The 15,108-nt window shown below is 45.5% G+C and overlaps 1 protein-coding gene across 1 annotated transcript; it reads right to left on the bottom strand.

Annotated features, from left to right (window-relative positions):
- Positions 1-663: 663 nt before the first annotated feature.
- On the bottom strand, positions 664-14,720 carry si:ch211-183d21.3 (serine/threonine-protein kinase SBK1). Its single transcript, XM_037082547.1, has 5 exons — positions 14,056-14,720; positions 13,840-13,912; positions 5,037-5,278; positions 3,213-3,415; positions 664-2,722 (listed from the first exon to the last, which is right to left on the bottom strand). The coding sequence occupies exons 2-5, from the start codon at positions 13,875-13,877 to the stop codon at positions 1,895-1,897; spliced, it is 1,311 nt and encodes a 436-aa protein (XP_036938442.1). The 5' UTR covers positions 13,878-13,912; positions 14,056-14,720; the 3' UTR covers positions 664-1,894.
- Between the last annotated feature and the right edge of the window lie 388 nt (positions 14,721-15,108).

A 15,108-nucleotide genomic window follows, 5' to 3' on the forward strand; every position in this document is an offset into this window, starting at 1 on the left:
TCATGGGAGTGGAGTGGAGAAATAAGGCAAATGAAGAGAAGCACACAGTCGCACATACACACGCAGCTGACTGACATAACAGTAATGCAACTCAGGCAAGAGAAATAATGGTAATGAGTGAAGCACAGGCTTTTTCATGCTTTCATAATTAGCACTATATCTTGGAAGCTGCGCGGCGGCCAGGATCAATTTATTAGCCCGGCTGCTGACACAGAAGTCACCCCTCCAGACAATAAACAGCTGGGCTCGGCTATTCCACTTGATATGTCTGGATGAATTCACAGAGAGAGGCAGGGAGATTAAATGAAAGGCGAACAGGAGGGGTGCGGCGACATATTCTGAGCAGCGGGGACTGTGTGTTCATGTCGCATCTCGATGATCAATTATTGGAACACCTTTTGTGTTTGTAGGGAAATTAATTAGCTCGGTGGCGGCCCACAAAGCAACCCTTTGGTGTAGCATTAATTGACTGAATGACAGCAGAACGGCCTACCCATTGTCAGCCAGGAAGCATGATGATTTTTATGTCAGGAAATGGATGTTGCTAATGGTTACAGTGGCAGGAAACGTGATATCTATTCACTAATTTGTGTGTTGACAAAAAAACTTGGTCCAGTTTTGAATAAAATCCCCGAAATGAATAGAAAAAAAGAGGACAGCAGATGCTACCATGTTCTAGGTTGTGATAGGCTCTAGGTCATATTTATATATATTTAATTTGTTGTGATATACTGTACATTCTGTCATATTTTGTTGCTACATACAGTGCATTGCCCCGACAGTAACTGCGAAAACCCAAAACCCCTTTTCCCTGACGTAGAAAAAATTGTACCGCTACATAGTTTAACTACCTGATATTACGGTGCACTCCTAGAAATATGAAATTATTTACAATACAGAGTCGTAGTTATCACTTAGAGCTCTCCTCCTTTACAAAATATCTTGTGCTTTAGCATTTTAAACACACACATACACATCCAAACACACACGGCAGGTAGAAAAGAAAACAATAAAAAGTCATTTCCTCTCGTCTTCTCTCCTCCGCTACCTTTTTTCCCACTCAGAAAATGTACAATCCCTGTATTCTATTGTGTTACACCGGAAATGAATTTCATTGAGAGCAGGTGGAATAGTGGCAGATGTGTCTTCCAGCCATTCAATAGATTTCCATTAATAATAAAACAGGAAGTGACCCACTGAAGTGTCCTGAGGTGATGCCTATTACTGAAAATCTGTCTCTAAGTCTAGACACCGACATGAAAAGACATCTCATACAAACTGCTACATTAAAACTTTTTTTTTTCTCTTTTTCTCTTTGAAACAATTTTCTTTTGAAAAAAGTCTATGACAAATTTTATGCATTGGAAGTTGGAAGAGATGGCTGTCGGATGTAGTTTGCGTAGATTGCCCTCAGATCACTGGCCTCCAATTGAAGCTTTGGCCTCCCTGGAGCAAGTAAATAGACATAACAGAAACACAGAGACATGGACTAATGAGTGAGAACAGATATGCCAGCTTTATGGAGTATCTAATTGTCGAATCATTAGCACCACCACAGTGTAAAACACAAATGTCCGGATGGCAGAATGAGCTGCTGAGAGGAGTGACATCAGCGGACTCTTAGACACTGCCAGCATGGCTTCTCAGCTTGGGAAGCAGTCTTTGGTCACAAATCAAAACCTAAACGGCATGTGCCAGTGATAAGCTGTCCATGTGTTTGCCGCTGATTGATGATGTCCATTTCCACAGCCGGGGATGTGATCCTGAGCTTCTCTTTCATGGTTAAAGTACCTCTCCTTTCTCACTGGAGTCTCTGTGGTAGTCATTAACACCTCTTCACAGCTTGTTATTACTGTGAAAAGCCATCTAGTCTCTACTGCTAACATTAGTGTGGTCACACACAGATCTCGATGGCAGTTGCCATCACCATCTGGCTTTTGTTCTTGTCTCGGCCTGGAGACTGGTGCTGTCCAGACTCCTCTCTGGGAGACAACGGGTCGGAGAGGACACTGCGTTTGAGTGGTGCCGGACGCAGGCAGGATGTTCCCGGAGGGGTGGAGGGCTCCGGGTGTCTGTGGGAGGAACGCGGTGTAGTGGAGGATGAGGAGGAGGTGCAACTGCCGGTGCACACTCCCGAGCTGGACCTCTCCCCTCTCTTGGCTCGGCAAGATGCTCTGCGCCTGAGCTCGCTGACCAGCTCATACTTGACGAAGCAGAAGACATCCTTGACTCCACAGCGTTTTTCCGGCTCAGAGGCGAGCAGCCTTTGAAACATGCGCAGGGCGTCATCAGTGAAGCGCCGCCACTGGGACGGGTACGTTCCCACAGGGCATCCTGCTTTCTGCCAGCGCCGAAACTCCTCGTAGAAGGCATCGGCCGGCAACGCTGCCTCCCAGGGGAAGTTTCCCGTCAGCATACAGAAGACCAGAACACCGAACGCCCACACGTCCAGACTGGTGGTCACAAGGAAACCTTCAGTGCGGCTAGCGCGGCACACCTCTGGCGCGGTGTAGGGGATGGTGCCACTCACCCGTTTCACACGACAGCCCACACGCCGGGTCATTCCAAAGTCGGCCAGCTTGATGCGGCGGCACTCGCGGTCAAATAGGAGCACATTCTCAGGTTTCACATCCCGATGCACCAGGTTTTTACTGTGCATGAAGTCCAGGGCCAGGCCCAGCTGTTGCATGCAGCGTTTGACCATCTCCTCTGGCAGACCCACCTGAGGAAGAAGAGCGTTTCGAGAGGAGAACAGAAAGAAAGAGAAACAGAGAAGACTAATTAATGCAGCCTAATAGATGCGGCACATTGTGTAGGAGGTGAGACTATGGGAAGTGAGACAAGTAAAGAGCTTTGTGGTGAGCGGGTTACAGTGCTGTTCAAAAGAAAAGGTGATGTTTATATTGAGTGGAGGAATGGAAGTATGAAAAGTGATACGCCCCAAAAGATGGAATACTGAAACAAACGAGTTCTGCTGCAACCATTTTTAATGAGTCTTTAGAAGAACCTTGAAGTCAAAGACTCCCAGCACATCAACTGGAATAGCACTAAAGCAAAGAGAGAGCTCTGTGCTGAGAGAAAACCGGGACGGAGACAAGGCTCCTATCCCTGGAGAGCTTGTTAAAACCGCCGTGTCTGAACATGGCGACTGATTGGAGCAACTCTGGCTGACTGAGGGCGGTGATTGGTGGAAGGGAGGATGAGAGGTTTACCTGTGGGGGGATGATGTCGAAAAGGTCCCCGGCGGGGGCATATTCTTGTCCGAACACATAGCTGTCTTCCGTCTCAAAAAGCACGTCGAGGACTTTGATAATGAAAGGGCTGCAGCTAAGTGAGCCTGTTAGACTGTACTCCCGCAGGAAACTCTTGAGCTTTGTCTTGTTCTTGGTCACAAACTTCAGCGCCATTTTGGTACCTAAAAATCAGACATAAACATGTAGAACACAAGGACAAAATGATTTAGCTCTGCTGCGTTGAACCTGTACATCAGATGACATTTACGGTACAAAACAATTTGGGCAGGCTAATATATCACTATAAGGTGACAAGGTAATTTATTTGTCATTATCCAACACAGGTGTCATGGTTTGGGTTTTTGTTTCAGTTATTTCCTGTTTTATTTTGGTAGAATTATCTCCATGTGTCATGTTTAACCTTCGACTTCCTGTCTTTGTGTTTTTCCTGCCTTTTCTTTTACTGCCTGGGTCCACATGATATTATTGGTGTGTTTTTAGTTTTTGGTTGGTACTTAATTTAGTTTATTTCTTTCAGATTGCTTCTGTTTTGTCGCCTGCCTTTTGTTTTGGAAAAAAGTTTGATCTCCCGTTGCTGAGTCACATTTTGTTCTGTGTAATCTGGCTGGTCAAGTTGGATGGCTGAAAGATGTCATGAGTATGTTATATACTACAGCATGTACTGTCTTAGATTTTGAGTAGTGTGTTATTGTGATATTTATAAATTTATATTGTGCCCTTCCTTGCCTTGTCATTATATCCACATTACTGATGATATTATATCAAATATCTCATTGTGTTAATACTTTGAGAGAGCACCATTAGTCATCCCTATTAAGTAGTTTGCAAAATCAGTGTTGTGGTAATTAACAATATCAGTATATATATAATGTATCATGATACAGCCTGAGGTCATATTGCCCAGCCCTAACTCAGCCCTAAGTTGTATTCATAGCAATCAAAATGATTTTTGTCACCTGACACTCGAAGGGAGTGGAGAGATTTCTGACTACCCAACCCTGTCTTTGTAACAGCTGCTACATTCATTCATACAAACACTTGCAGTGACTGAATCTCACCTCCATTACACACACACAACCAGCTGTTTCGTGATCACAGCTGCAGCAACACAGAGGCTCTTTAGTGCGAACACAGCACTTCTAATCTCCTCTGCCCTCTCAGCCTCTCTCTGCGCTGCTTTACGATGCTAAGTTATACTGCTTTAAGATTGAGCCAGCTCTCTAACCTTGATTTCCTTACAACCAAGGATTAAACGTTCTAAAGAAAATCCCTAGCAAACCCTTTTAACTGCTCTGAAATTAATTTCTCAGCACTGGGACTTGAGACTTTATAATACACTGATTTGCCTTAACTGGTTATCCTTAACCCTGAGACATGCTGGCACAATGTGGATTTGGAGATCTGACTTTATATTCATGTGTTAGTTTAACAGTCAGGACATATTAATCAGACAAGGTTAGAGGATAAAGATCTTCAGTCACATTTTGAACCCCTGATACCTCAAAGAGGACATATTATGCCCATTTCCAGGTTTTACTTTGGGTATGGTTAAGGTCCGCCTTCCCTAATAGCCCACTCTGCTCTGATTGGTCAACTCCCACATGCCTGAGCCGGCACCGCTCGCCGTGTTGCTGGTTGGCTCTGTTGTGTTTTCACTTCTTCCACTCAGCTTCACTCACCTTTAGTGTAGGCACAAATTATGCAAATGTGTGACACGGTGATGTCGTGTCATGTCAAGGAGTCTTGGAATTAAAGGCGCTTTGGGTGCTTTAACCGACTCACCCTGTGTCCGGTGCGCCACCAGGTCCACCTTGCCATACGTGCCCTTCCCCAGCTCACGGATGTGCTCATATTGCTTGGCTACATCTGCTGCCGACAGAGAGGTGATGGCCAGGGCCTGCATGTCCTCCACGGGCACCCCTCCGCAGTAGCCCATCTTGGACGTAGGGGAGCCCCCGCCGCTGCCCACCCGTCCCGGCCCGGACGGAGAAAGAGACAGGCTCGCCTTGACGCTGTGGGGCAGACTAAATGAAGAGTGAAAAATGCTTAGCGTCAGGTTTTCCTCTGCTATCGTGATAAATCTTACACGGGTATGTGTTTATGACAGAATGCTCTTCAGCGTCTTTATCTCTACTGGCAGGCATCCATATATCCCCGTCTGTACATTGTGTCGCAACGGGTGGTTAAATCAGGACGGCTTTAACAGAACTTCATTTCCATACAATCAATTCAGGGCAGGCATCAACAGGGGAAGTGCTTTCAGTAAATGTACTGGGCTTCCTGCTGTCCCTCTAGATCACTCTGGCCGGCTTTCAGATATGGCTGGTCTCAGACAGCACTTACTGGCAGACAGCTATGGGGAAAATCAATATGACCAGGTAGAAGGTCTAACAAATGGAAACAAATGGAGAGAGCGGACAGCTTCAAGGTGTATACATGCTGTTAGGGCATGCCACAGATCATCCGAGACGGCTCATACAGACATGTTTTCCGTCCAGCAGAAGCTGTGAGAAGGTGTTCTTTTTTTGCCTAGAAAACACATTTGGTTTGCACAGCGGTTGTCCTAAGTATTTTGGTCAAATTGCTGAAACCGAGAAAAAATAAAACGAAATACTGCAACAGAAAAAAAAAAAAAAGTTGTTGCTGATTTTCAGAAGTGCCAAGTTTGAAATAGGTCACACTGATCCTGGGAGGGGAAAAGAAATATAGCTGCTTTAATTGCAAGCTTAGATGGTGTTAGACACAGTTAATGTGCCAAAATTGACAACAAATTAAAAATCAGAGATAAGCGGCTCTGCATGCTAGTGTCTCTTAAAGGTGGACTTCGTGGTTTTTGGGGAAGAGGTTTAAACCAGAGGAGAAATGCCTAAGCAAACTAAATAAGCAAACACAATTTCACACTGTTTTACTTTGTTTATATGTGGTGGACCCTGCCACCTTTCTAGCTTTAAACTGTGTACTGGGGACCTGAGAACAGCTTGTTTATTCAGTTATGGAAATTGAGAGTTCAAATTAAAGTTAAAATTCTTCTCCAAAACTACATAGCACCCTTTTAATGTGTAAACTGTGAGTAAACTGAAGGAAAGCCACTGAGCAAATTGCACGAGCCGGACCTTTATGGGAAACAAAGTGAATCGCCTAATGATCCCACCCATTGTCTCTCCTCGCCCGCTCCCCTCGCACACACAGTCAATTTAATCATCCAGTCATGCACGGCACACACACACACACGCGCACACTAATAGGCACCAGCTCATCACAAACAATTCCGCTGATGGCCTTTTTCATCCATCATTCAAAGGCAACCGCTTTGCTCTCTGTTCTTCTCTCCCTTCAACCTGCTGTCAGCACCTCTGGTTCAAACGAGCACATCACATATACGTGTTTGTATATGGGCGCTGGCTAATGTGCAGTTGATGAAAACATGGCAGAGGGAGTTCTGTTCAGACACTCCGAAGGTGTTGAGGTTCCTCGGCTATGTTGTGGGAAGAGCGTGATAAATATAGCTATTAGACGGTGAAAACTAAAATAGGATGCGACCATTTGCAGCCTTGTGTTCTTGGCTCGTCACTCTTTGTCGAAGGAAGGAAAGAAAAAAACAAGACAACAACGCTGCAAATAGAAAGAGTGCCCTGTATGTATCTCTGCAGATAACACTTGCTTCTTGATTTTATCGCAAGCTTGGAGATGGTTATATAAGAGACTATGAATATTGTAGCCTACTCATGCTGAGCGTGCCCACTGTATAGCCTTCAAGCGAGTCAACACAAGAGTTGATCATTATCCAGATCAGTCTGTGGTCCAGGTTTGGTGATTAAACATTTAAACAGGACAGACAGACAGATTAGAAAGCACATGTGATTTGACCGCCCACCCTGCACGGCCACATAGCCTCCATCTGCAGAGGGAAGAGAGAAGGGAGTGCTTGTTTACTGGCGCTTTTTCTTCCAGTCAGCTCCACGGGCTGAATGTGCAGCACTCCAGCATGGATCTTAATCACATTACTCAGCTCCCACCAAGACAAAAGCACACCCCACCCCAGCAGCATCAGGATGCTCTGCACTCATTTCCTTTTGCAGAACTGGATTAAGCGTCCCGAAATGTGATGAGTGGTTGGGAGACGGCGCTCTCCGCAGCTGCGACGAAGCTCTAAATGTGAACCAGAAGCTGCAGTGTGGAGCCCCGGAGGTGTGGGGATGAAGTTATGTGGTCTCTGGGAGATGATAGTGTGTGAGCGTTTGAAAAGAAGAGGAGGAGGAGGAGGGAGGGAGGGGAAGGGGGGGTTCTTGTGTATCAGTCGCACAGTGACACTCTATCAAAGGCCCTTTGTGTTCTCACCTCTGAGAGGGAGCAGCTGTGAGCCTCCTCACGACTCAGCGCTCGTGGATGACCACGGCCACATGCCCCACTGATCTCCCACGCTGCCCTCTGCTCCTCTCCTGTCCTCTGAGGCAGCCAAAGACAAGGTAACAACCACGCGCCCCACATACCGATGAGGAGATGGCTTGACACGCACATTTCAATGGGTTTTTTGAGCCAGTCCCACTCGTTGTTAATCATCAGTAAGCCTTTTTTATAAACAGGTCCCCGGGCTGCTCAACAACCTTCAGCAATTGTGATTTTTTTTTTTATTGTAACTAAAAAAATCCTCTGACATTTGAGTCTCTGAAACAAGGACAAGCTGAAAACAAGACTGTTTTTCTAATTTCCTCAAAAGGAGAGATACAAGGTTTTTTGTTTTTTTTCGCTCCGCAGCAACAATCTGTTTTCCAGCCATTAATTTACCCTCCTCTACAGATTGACAATCTTGCTCCATTTAGCAATTACTCAAACAGAGCTGAGTGCATTTGCAGGATAACCCTCTTAAAAAATTAGGCTGTTCCCAGAAAATATCCGGTTCTACGCTGTAACAAGCGCAGCGGCAGTCAGGAAACCTGTTGTGGCCGACTCCACGTGTCACACATGAGACTAAATAGCAGAAGCAGTTGACCTTTCCTTCTGTAAACACTTGGCTGGAGATGAGAGCAGAGATGAGCCCCGTGATGCCACTGGCAACCGTCTCTCTTGTCGCAGACTGTCTCTTAACAGCCTCGGGGCTTGTTCTTGTCCGGTCTGATGCTAGCCTCTGGACTCTGAGGGTTGCACTTGTGAGTTCAGGTCTGACTGTGGACTTCATGTGGCTTTTTTTTTTTTTTTTTCCACAGAGGAGTCTGGTCACGTTTCAATTGTTCTTAGAAATATGCCTCTACTTTCAACCATACCTGAATGGCCCTTGGGAGGGCAATGTTGGTTTATTGCTTGGACGATCTGTACACCACTTTGGTGGCTGAAATGCATTGTGGGTTGATGTAGAGTTTGACAGACAGTCCAATGGTCTGCTTAACGCTGACTCATTATGGACAGTTTAAATACAAATGATCAAAACCGATAAAGAATTCATCTTTCTTTTGAAAAACAAGTGTCTACATTACCCACAATGCAATTCAGCTACATGGTGACATCAGTGGAGGCAAATTATCATCTGACATTCTGGAGACACAAAAGGCTTTTTATTACTTTGTTCATATATTACATAGTAGTCTTTCTAAAACCTCAGAAAACACTTAAATGTGTAAAATTAGCAGAGTCTCCCTTTAACCTTTTATATGGCGTCACCATCAGGTAACTTAAATTAGTCCAGCACTTTGGTGTCTGACTAAAACTAATGACATTCTCATTGGCTTTAGCTGTACCTTGTGCTTAGTGCTAAACAGAGAAATGCCAGCTTTCTAACAATAGCTAAAGCTGATGTTGGTATTTAGCTCAAAGTGGCTGCAGACTCCTTCTTCACATCATCTTACGCACATTCAAGGGCATTTAAATATCAGGGCTATTTGTTCTACAAGCTCTGACTGGTAATACTGAAAAACACTCATTCACATAGGAAGCAGAGCTTTCAAGTGGACACATTTTGTCTGCGGCGTTGTCATGTGACTCTCATTAGGGACGGTGAATGGCGCATTCAGCGGGCCGTTGGCTTTCCCCGTGTAAACTAGGTGAGTGATACAGTTGCAATGGACTGTGACATGACATTGATCATCACATTAAGACTTCATAGAGACGAGTTCCGAAGTGCGAAGACAGATTCCCATACACCCGATGAGCTAAATTGGAAGAGATGTATCGTGAAATTGACGTGCGCCTTCCTGTGTGGCGAATGCATTTAAATGCACACAAAGCATATATTTCCACGGTGTGAGGGAGGTATCCGAGTCAGCAGATTTGCACACAGCGTTCGCCCGCTCGCGTCCAGCCTCCACTCTTCCTCCTCCTCTCCTCTTTCCCTCCTGTCTGTTCCGGAAAATGTAAACAGGGGACTAATGAAAGAAATAAATAGATTGCAGAGCCTGCCTCGCGTCCCTACCTCGCTCCATTACTAATGGACTAGTTGCTTTGCTCTCGGCAGAGGAGGCATTATGGGTGAAGACTGATCTCCTGTGTCCAATTTACTGTCAAAATGCCCAAAGTGCCTTGCCTCTGGGTCAAAGGGAAAAACAGTGAGTGAAATACGATGTGACTGGTGTGCTGTCTCTCACTGTCTGGAAATACAACAACTGCGCACACATACACATTTATATGGTATGTATTCATCTTTTTTTTTGTTTGTTTTCTCCATAGGGGTGGATGTGCAGAGTAAAAAGAAAAACAAATCACTGCCATCCTAAACAGTCCATTGCTCAATCACATGCTGAATTGTGCTTCAACGTGACAGTCAGGACACTCTGTTCCCTATTCTTGCTTAAAAAAAAAAAACCGAATCACCTTCCCCCAGAACATCAGTGCTGGTGAGTCGGTGGGTTTAGTGCCTCGGTCAACACGCGGCTGATGAAGCACCCCACGCTGTGCCGTGATGGGCGAACCAGCAGCCTGGGCCACGGACACTCACTTTGACAAATCACCTGCTCTCGGCTTTACCTGGCTGCCCATATGGAGGATCCCCGCTGGGACCGAGTGCTGTGCCGCCCGTCCCTGACTCCACTCGCCTCCGCTCAACCTCTCTCTACTGTATATCACACAACCCATTGAGCTAACACCTGCTGAAAGCTCCTGGTGGAAGCTGGCGCTGACACTGTGATATCTTTGGCTCACTGACTTCATGTGATGCAATCACACATGCAGTTCCCATCGATTACATATGTTCTACACAAAGTATATAATTGAATGTGTTTTTTCTGTCATGTCGAGTCTATGTGAATTTGTTGAATAACTTAGTCTGCTTAAGTTAATGCAGTTTTTCCAGCATTATACTTGAAAGTAATGCATTACATAGGGATTTCTTTTATGTATACTTGAAAATTGCATTGTGTGATTTCAATGCTTTGTTTGATGAATGTCACTCCCAGGCAACACGCTAAGATGTATTCAAAAGCCTTTGAATCGGACTGAATTGGAAGTTGCAGTTCTTGCAGTCGAACAGCCAAAACGCCGTAGCATTGATGTGGTTGGGTTTGTCTGAGTTTATCTTCAATTTGACATTGCTCGTCCTGCGTTGTGTGACTACTGCGCGTGTACGCATGCAGCCGTTGGCCACACGCTGGGTTGACCCAAGACCCGTGAAGGCATCGCCCAAGGTTAAAAGGGATCCAAACAATGACTGAGAGCGGAAACTAGCTGCGGGTGCAGATACTGCAAGGACATGTGGCTCAAATACTGTAGCTTGACCACAAATGACCCGTCGAAGAAAGAAAAAAAAAACTCACAGTGATTCACACACACACACACACACAAACCCCCAATCCAAAACAGCCTACTGCAGAATACATAAAGACTGTAGTTCAGGATTAAGGCCTCGGGATTAGAAACTGCAGAGCATCTGATTATAAACGCCTTGTCATCATCACCCTCATTGTAATCATGTCCTGCAATAAAATGAAAAAAAAAAACAAACAAACAAACAAATCTTTTAGCTGGGAAATATCACTGCAATAAGCTACTTGGAGAACACAGTGTGCCTAAACACACACACACACACGCACACACCCCCAACACAGACACACACATGCTCCATCACAATCCAGTAGCCTCAAGTTCCAACAGAGAGGCTTCGTGTGACCACAGAGAGACACAGAGGAAGGATGGGGGAAAATCCAACGAGACCGAAATGAAGCGTCCCTCCCTTCTGTGCCACATGTTGTAGACTGCGTCCCTTTGATGTCAAATACATGGGGGAGATGGAGCTCTAACGTGAGCTCAGAAAATGGGGTCTGCGGGGGGGGGCACGGCTAAATGATGTAACAGCAGAGCGCTAAGGAGGACAGTGCAAACTAACAATACATGGTGATTTGTGATCCCGCTCATGCAGCCTCTGTGGCCACAATCAGTGCACTGATGTTGATTGCCAAGGCTGCATTCAATCCATCTCTCTCTTTCTCTCTCTCTCTCTCAATCTCACATTTTACTTTAATGACGTTGCTGTTTATTCGCAAGGTAGAGAAACTAGACAATTGAAAAAAAAAAAACAGGGGCATGCCATACGCTGGGGTGTTACGCACCAATATTTGTGCTGTTTCTTTTATTTTTCAGCCGGCAGGGTACCTTTCGAGCATGAGAGTAAGAAAAGCGCTCCTCATCTTCTGTGTGTGTCCTAACTGACAATGATTGCATCCTTTTTTTCTGTTCTCTGAAATCTGCCAGTTCCTTTAACAATCAATGGAGCATTTTTTTTTAATGTAAAACTGTGTTTTAGTGCATTTTTCACCATCGTCTGGTTTCTGCTGTTCAGATATATATATATAGACGATCTGATACCCTTCTTGTTCTGCAGGCCATGTCTGGGATACTTCTGTCGACTCCCTGAATGTTTTTTTTTTTTGTTTTTTTACTGAAGCTAAGGTGGAAAGTTTGATGTATGATTTGGTCTTTTGATTGAGTTTGCACTTTCGTTAAAGGTCTCATACTTATATACGGGGTTTATGAGTATTAATCTGTAAAAAGCTTCTATAAACCACATTTGTCACATGTATTTAAGTCCTCCATCCGGTCAAAAATGTGTTGTTTATTTCTTGTTCCTAAAGTTTGACACTATAAGGCTGTGTTTTTACATTCATTGCTCGGGAGTGTACATTTTCCATGTGCTCATTTAATATCTGTTTTTAAAGGGGCAATACGTAAGAAGTTGGATTGAAAATGTGAATAAATAGCAGGTTGGACGTCATCATGTCTTTGTATTGTGTTGCTGAGACATGTACCGAAGTTACAGCTTTAGGACGGGCTGAAGTTAGGTAGATGGTTACCAGTCAGAACTGCTAGCTGCACGGCTAACTGAGCTAACTGAGCTATAACAGCCTGTACAGTTACTAGCAGTAGGCGGCTACTCTAGTGATAATGCTGCCACCTATTTCTTTCAGAAAGAATTTGACAAGTGGCCAAGTCTTACATATTGCACCTTTAAGAGCTGCATCTGTGACATCACCCTTGTCCAGTATTCAGAAAACACAAGCCCAGTGTGGCAACTTGAAGTCTCCTACACAAACACACACACACACACACACACACACACACAGACAATGGATTTTACTGTGACACAGGAGACATCTTGTGTCCAGCAGTTAAACTTGTGAAATGACAAACAATCACATATTCATGTATTCTTGAATGTTTAATGAGGGAGGAGTGGGTGGCATGGCATTTTTAATCATTTGAATGTTTTAATCATACTTTCTATTCTGCAAATGCATGTGTGGAGGGGATCTTCGCTGGCACATGACTGTAAATCAAAGGCAACTTTTCACATATATCTTATTACAACTCTTTCTCGTATTTTCTATTTGATTTTTGTGTGTGAACCACCTCCCCTGAACGCCCCCCTCCACTCCTCTCCACCGACACAATGTTTGTGACACAAGCAAATGCACGTGTATCTGCTGCTGTTCATTTCATTTAGAGTCCATTACCAGCCTCCAGCCAGGCTCTGCTCTCCACAGAGGGGTTTGCTCCATCAAGCCAGCCGCTCATTTAAATGCATTAGACAGTATTAGCGTTGAGATATCACCTGTCTGCCCTGGACAAAGTATAAAAGGGCCATTAAAAAAAAAAAAAAGGAAAAAAGAAAAGTGGAGTGCCCCGGATGCCCTCGCATCCATCTCGCCCAGGCTGAATCACACACACATACACACAAAAAAAGCAGAGTGGGAAACAACTCGTATCACGACTAATGTGGGTGAAAAATACAGATTGAGTGGCAGCACGGCCATTAACACGAGTTAGATTTAATCACGGGCTAATGGGGGAATAAAAGTGCTTTATAATAACTGACGCTTTCACGTATATCATCCACATTCGCAGGTAAACACCGGGAGAGTCAAAGTTCACGCCACCCAACCAGCTCTCCACACACAAAACAGCTGATTCCAAAAATCAAAAACCACCTCAGAGGGAGACCCTTATAAACACCTCTGATCGCGGCTGTGCCATCCCCCCCCTCGCCTTGGCCTCCCTGTCTGTCCTCCCTTTCTCCCTCTCTCTCTCTCTCTGCAAGGTGTCAGTCTCCTGCAGGCTGACCCGGTTTTCAGGCGCCCCAGGGTGCATCTAGGTGTTACTCACTCACCTGCTGGCGACCTGTCTCTCTCCTCCATGGTCCTGCATCCGCTCGGCGAGCAGAGCCGCTGCGCTCTGGTCCGCTGGGGTCCGCGTCAGGGGCGAAAGAAAAAAAAAAAGCAAAATAAAATAAAATAAAATAAAATAAAAAGCTGATGGCCAAGATCTCCCCGCGTGGAGGGAAAGGTATCGAGGTGTGGGTGCTCAGTTAAAAAAACATTCAAACCTTTCGCTTCTGCTGCTGCCGCCGCTGCTGACAATAAGCCTTGGGTGAGATCCGCGCCCGAGATGATGCTCCCCCGTCCTGTTATTATTTTTTATAATTCTTTTTTTTTTTTTTTTTTTTTCTGGAGCCGCTGTTCAGTTTGTGACTTTCTGCTTTGGTAGGCGGATTAAATCAGGAGCATCACCGGGATGCTGGGTGCCGAGCTGAGGACAGCGTGCAGGCTGGGATCCCTCCTCTGAGCGCCCACCATCTCAACCTGCCAAGCAGCGGCGGGAGGAGGGTGCGTGTTTATCTTTCGCTCCTCCAGTGGTCCGCATGACCCAGTTCAGCACCACACACACACACACTCACTCACTCACTCACACACACTCACACAAACAGTGAGACATTCATTCAAATCCACAAAAAGGGGGGCTCAGCAGAAGAAAAAAACAACCTCCTCTCTCTGCAGCACGCATGGAAACCAAAATCTGTATGCTCCCACTCTCTCTCTCTCTCTCTGTCTCTCTGTCTCTCTCTCTGTCTCTCTGTCCAAACCCACTGTCAGTCTGTGGGGTTGTTTTTCCTGTCCGTCGGTCCAGCGGGGCTCTGGTGTTGAGGGTTGTGTGGTGGAGGAGTGGAGGGGGGGTCTCAGATGTTCCTCTGCTGGTCCTACCAGTCAGCTCCCTCATTGTTCACCGTCTCCACCCTCTGGCAAACTAGTGGCGCTCACGTGTCCAGGGTCCTAGCGCCTGCCCGGACGACCATAAAGAACCATCAATCCAAACTCAATGAGTCTCTTCTCCTCCTGCCCTTTTTTTTTTTTTTTTTTTCTTTTTTTTTGATTCATGCATTGGAGGAACAAGCTGCTCCACTCTTGCATAATTCAACAGCTTATGGCCTCCAGAACTTCACGCGGTGACTTTGCCAACTGTCCTTATTAGGTAACAGCGAGGCAAGACTTTCAATTAATTCACTGGCCTGGCAGCTCCCCCCCCCACCCCTCCCTTTTTACTGTACATGTTTAACAGAGGGCCCCCTGCCAGGGCCCCGCTAGCCAACCAGAACAGATTG

Source organism: Acanthopagrus latus, chromosome 20 (assembly GCF_904848185.1).
Source record: "Acanthopagrus latus isolate v.2019 chromosome 20, fAcaLat1.1, whole genome shotgun sequence".
NCBI classification, from domain to species: Eukaryota; Metazoa; Chordata; class Actinopteri; order Spariformes; family Sparidae; genus Acanthopagrus; species Acanthopagrus latus.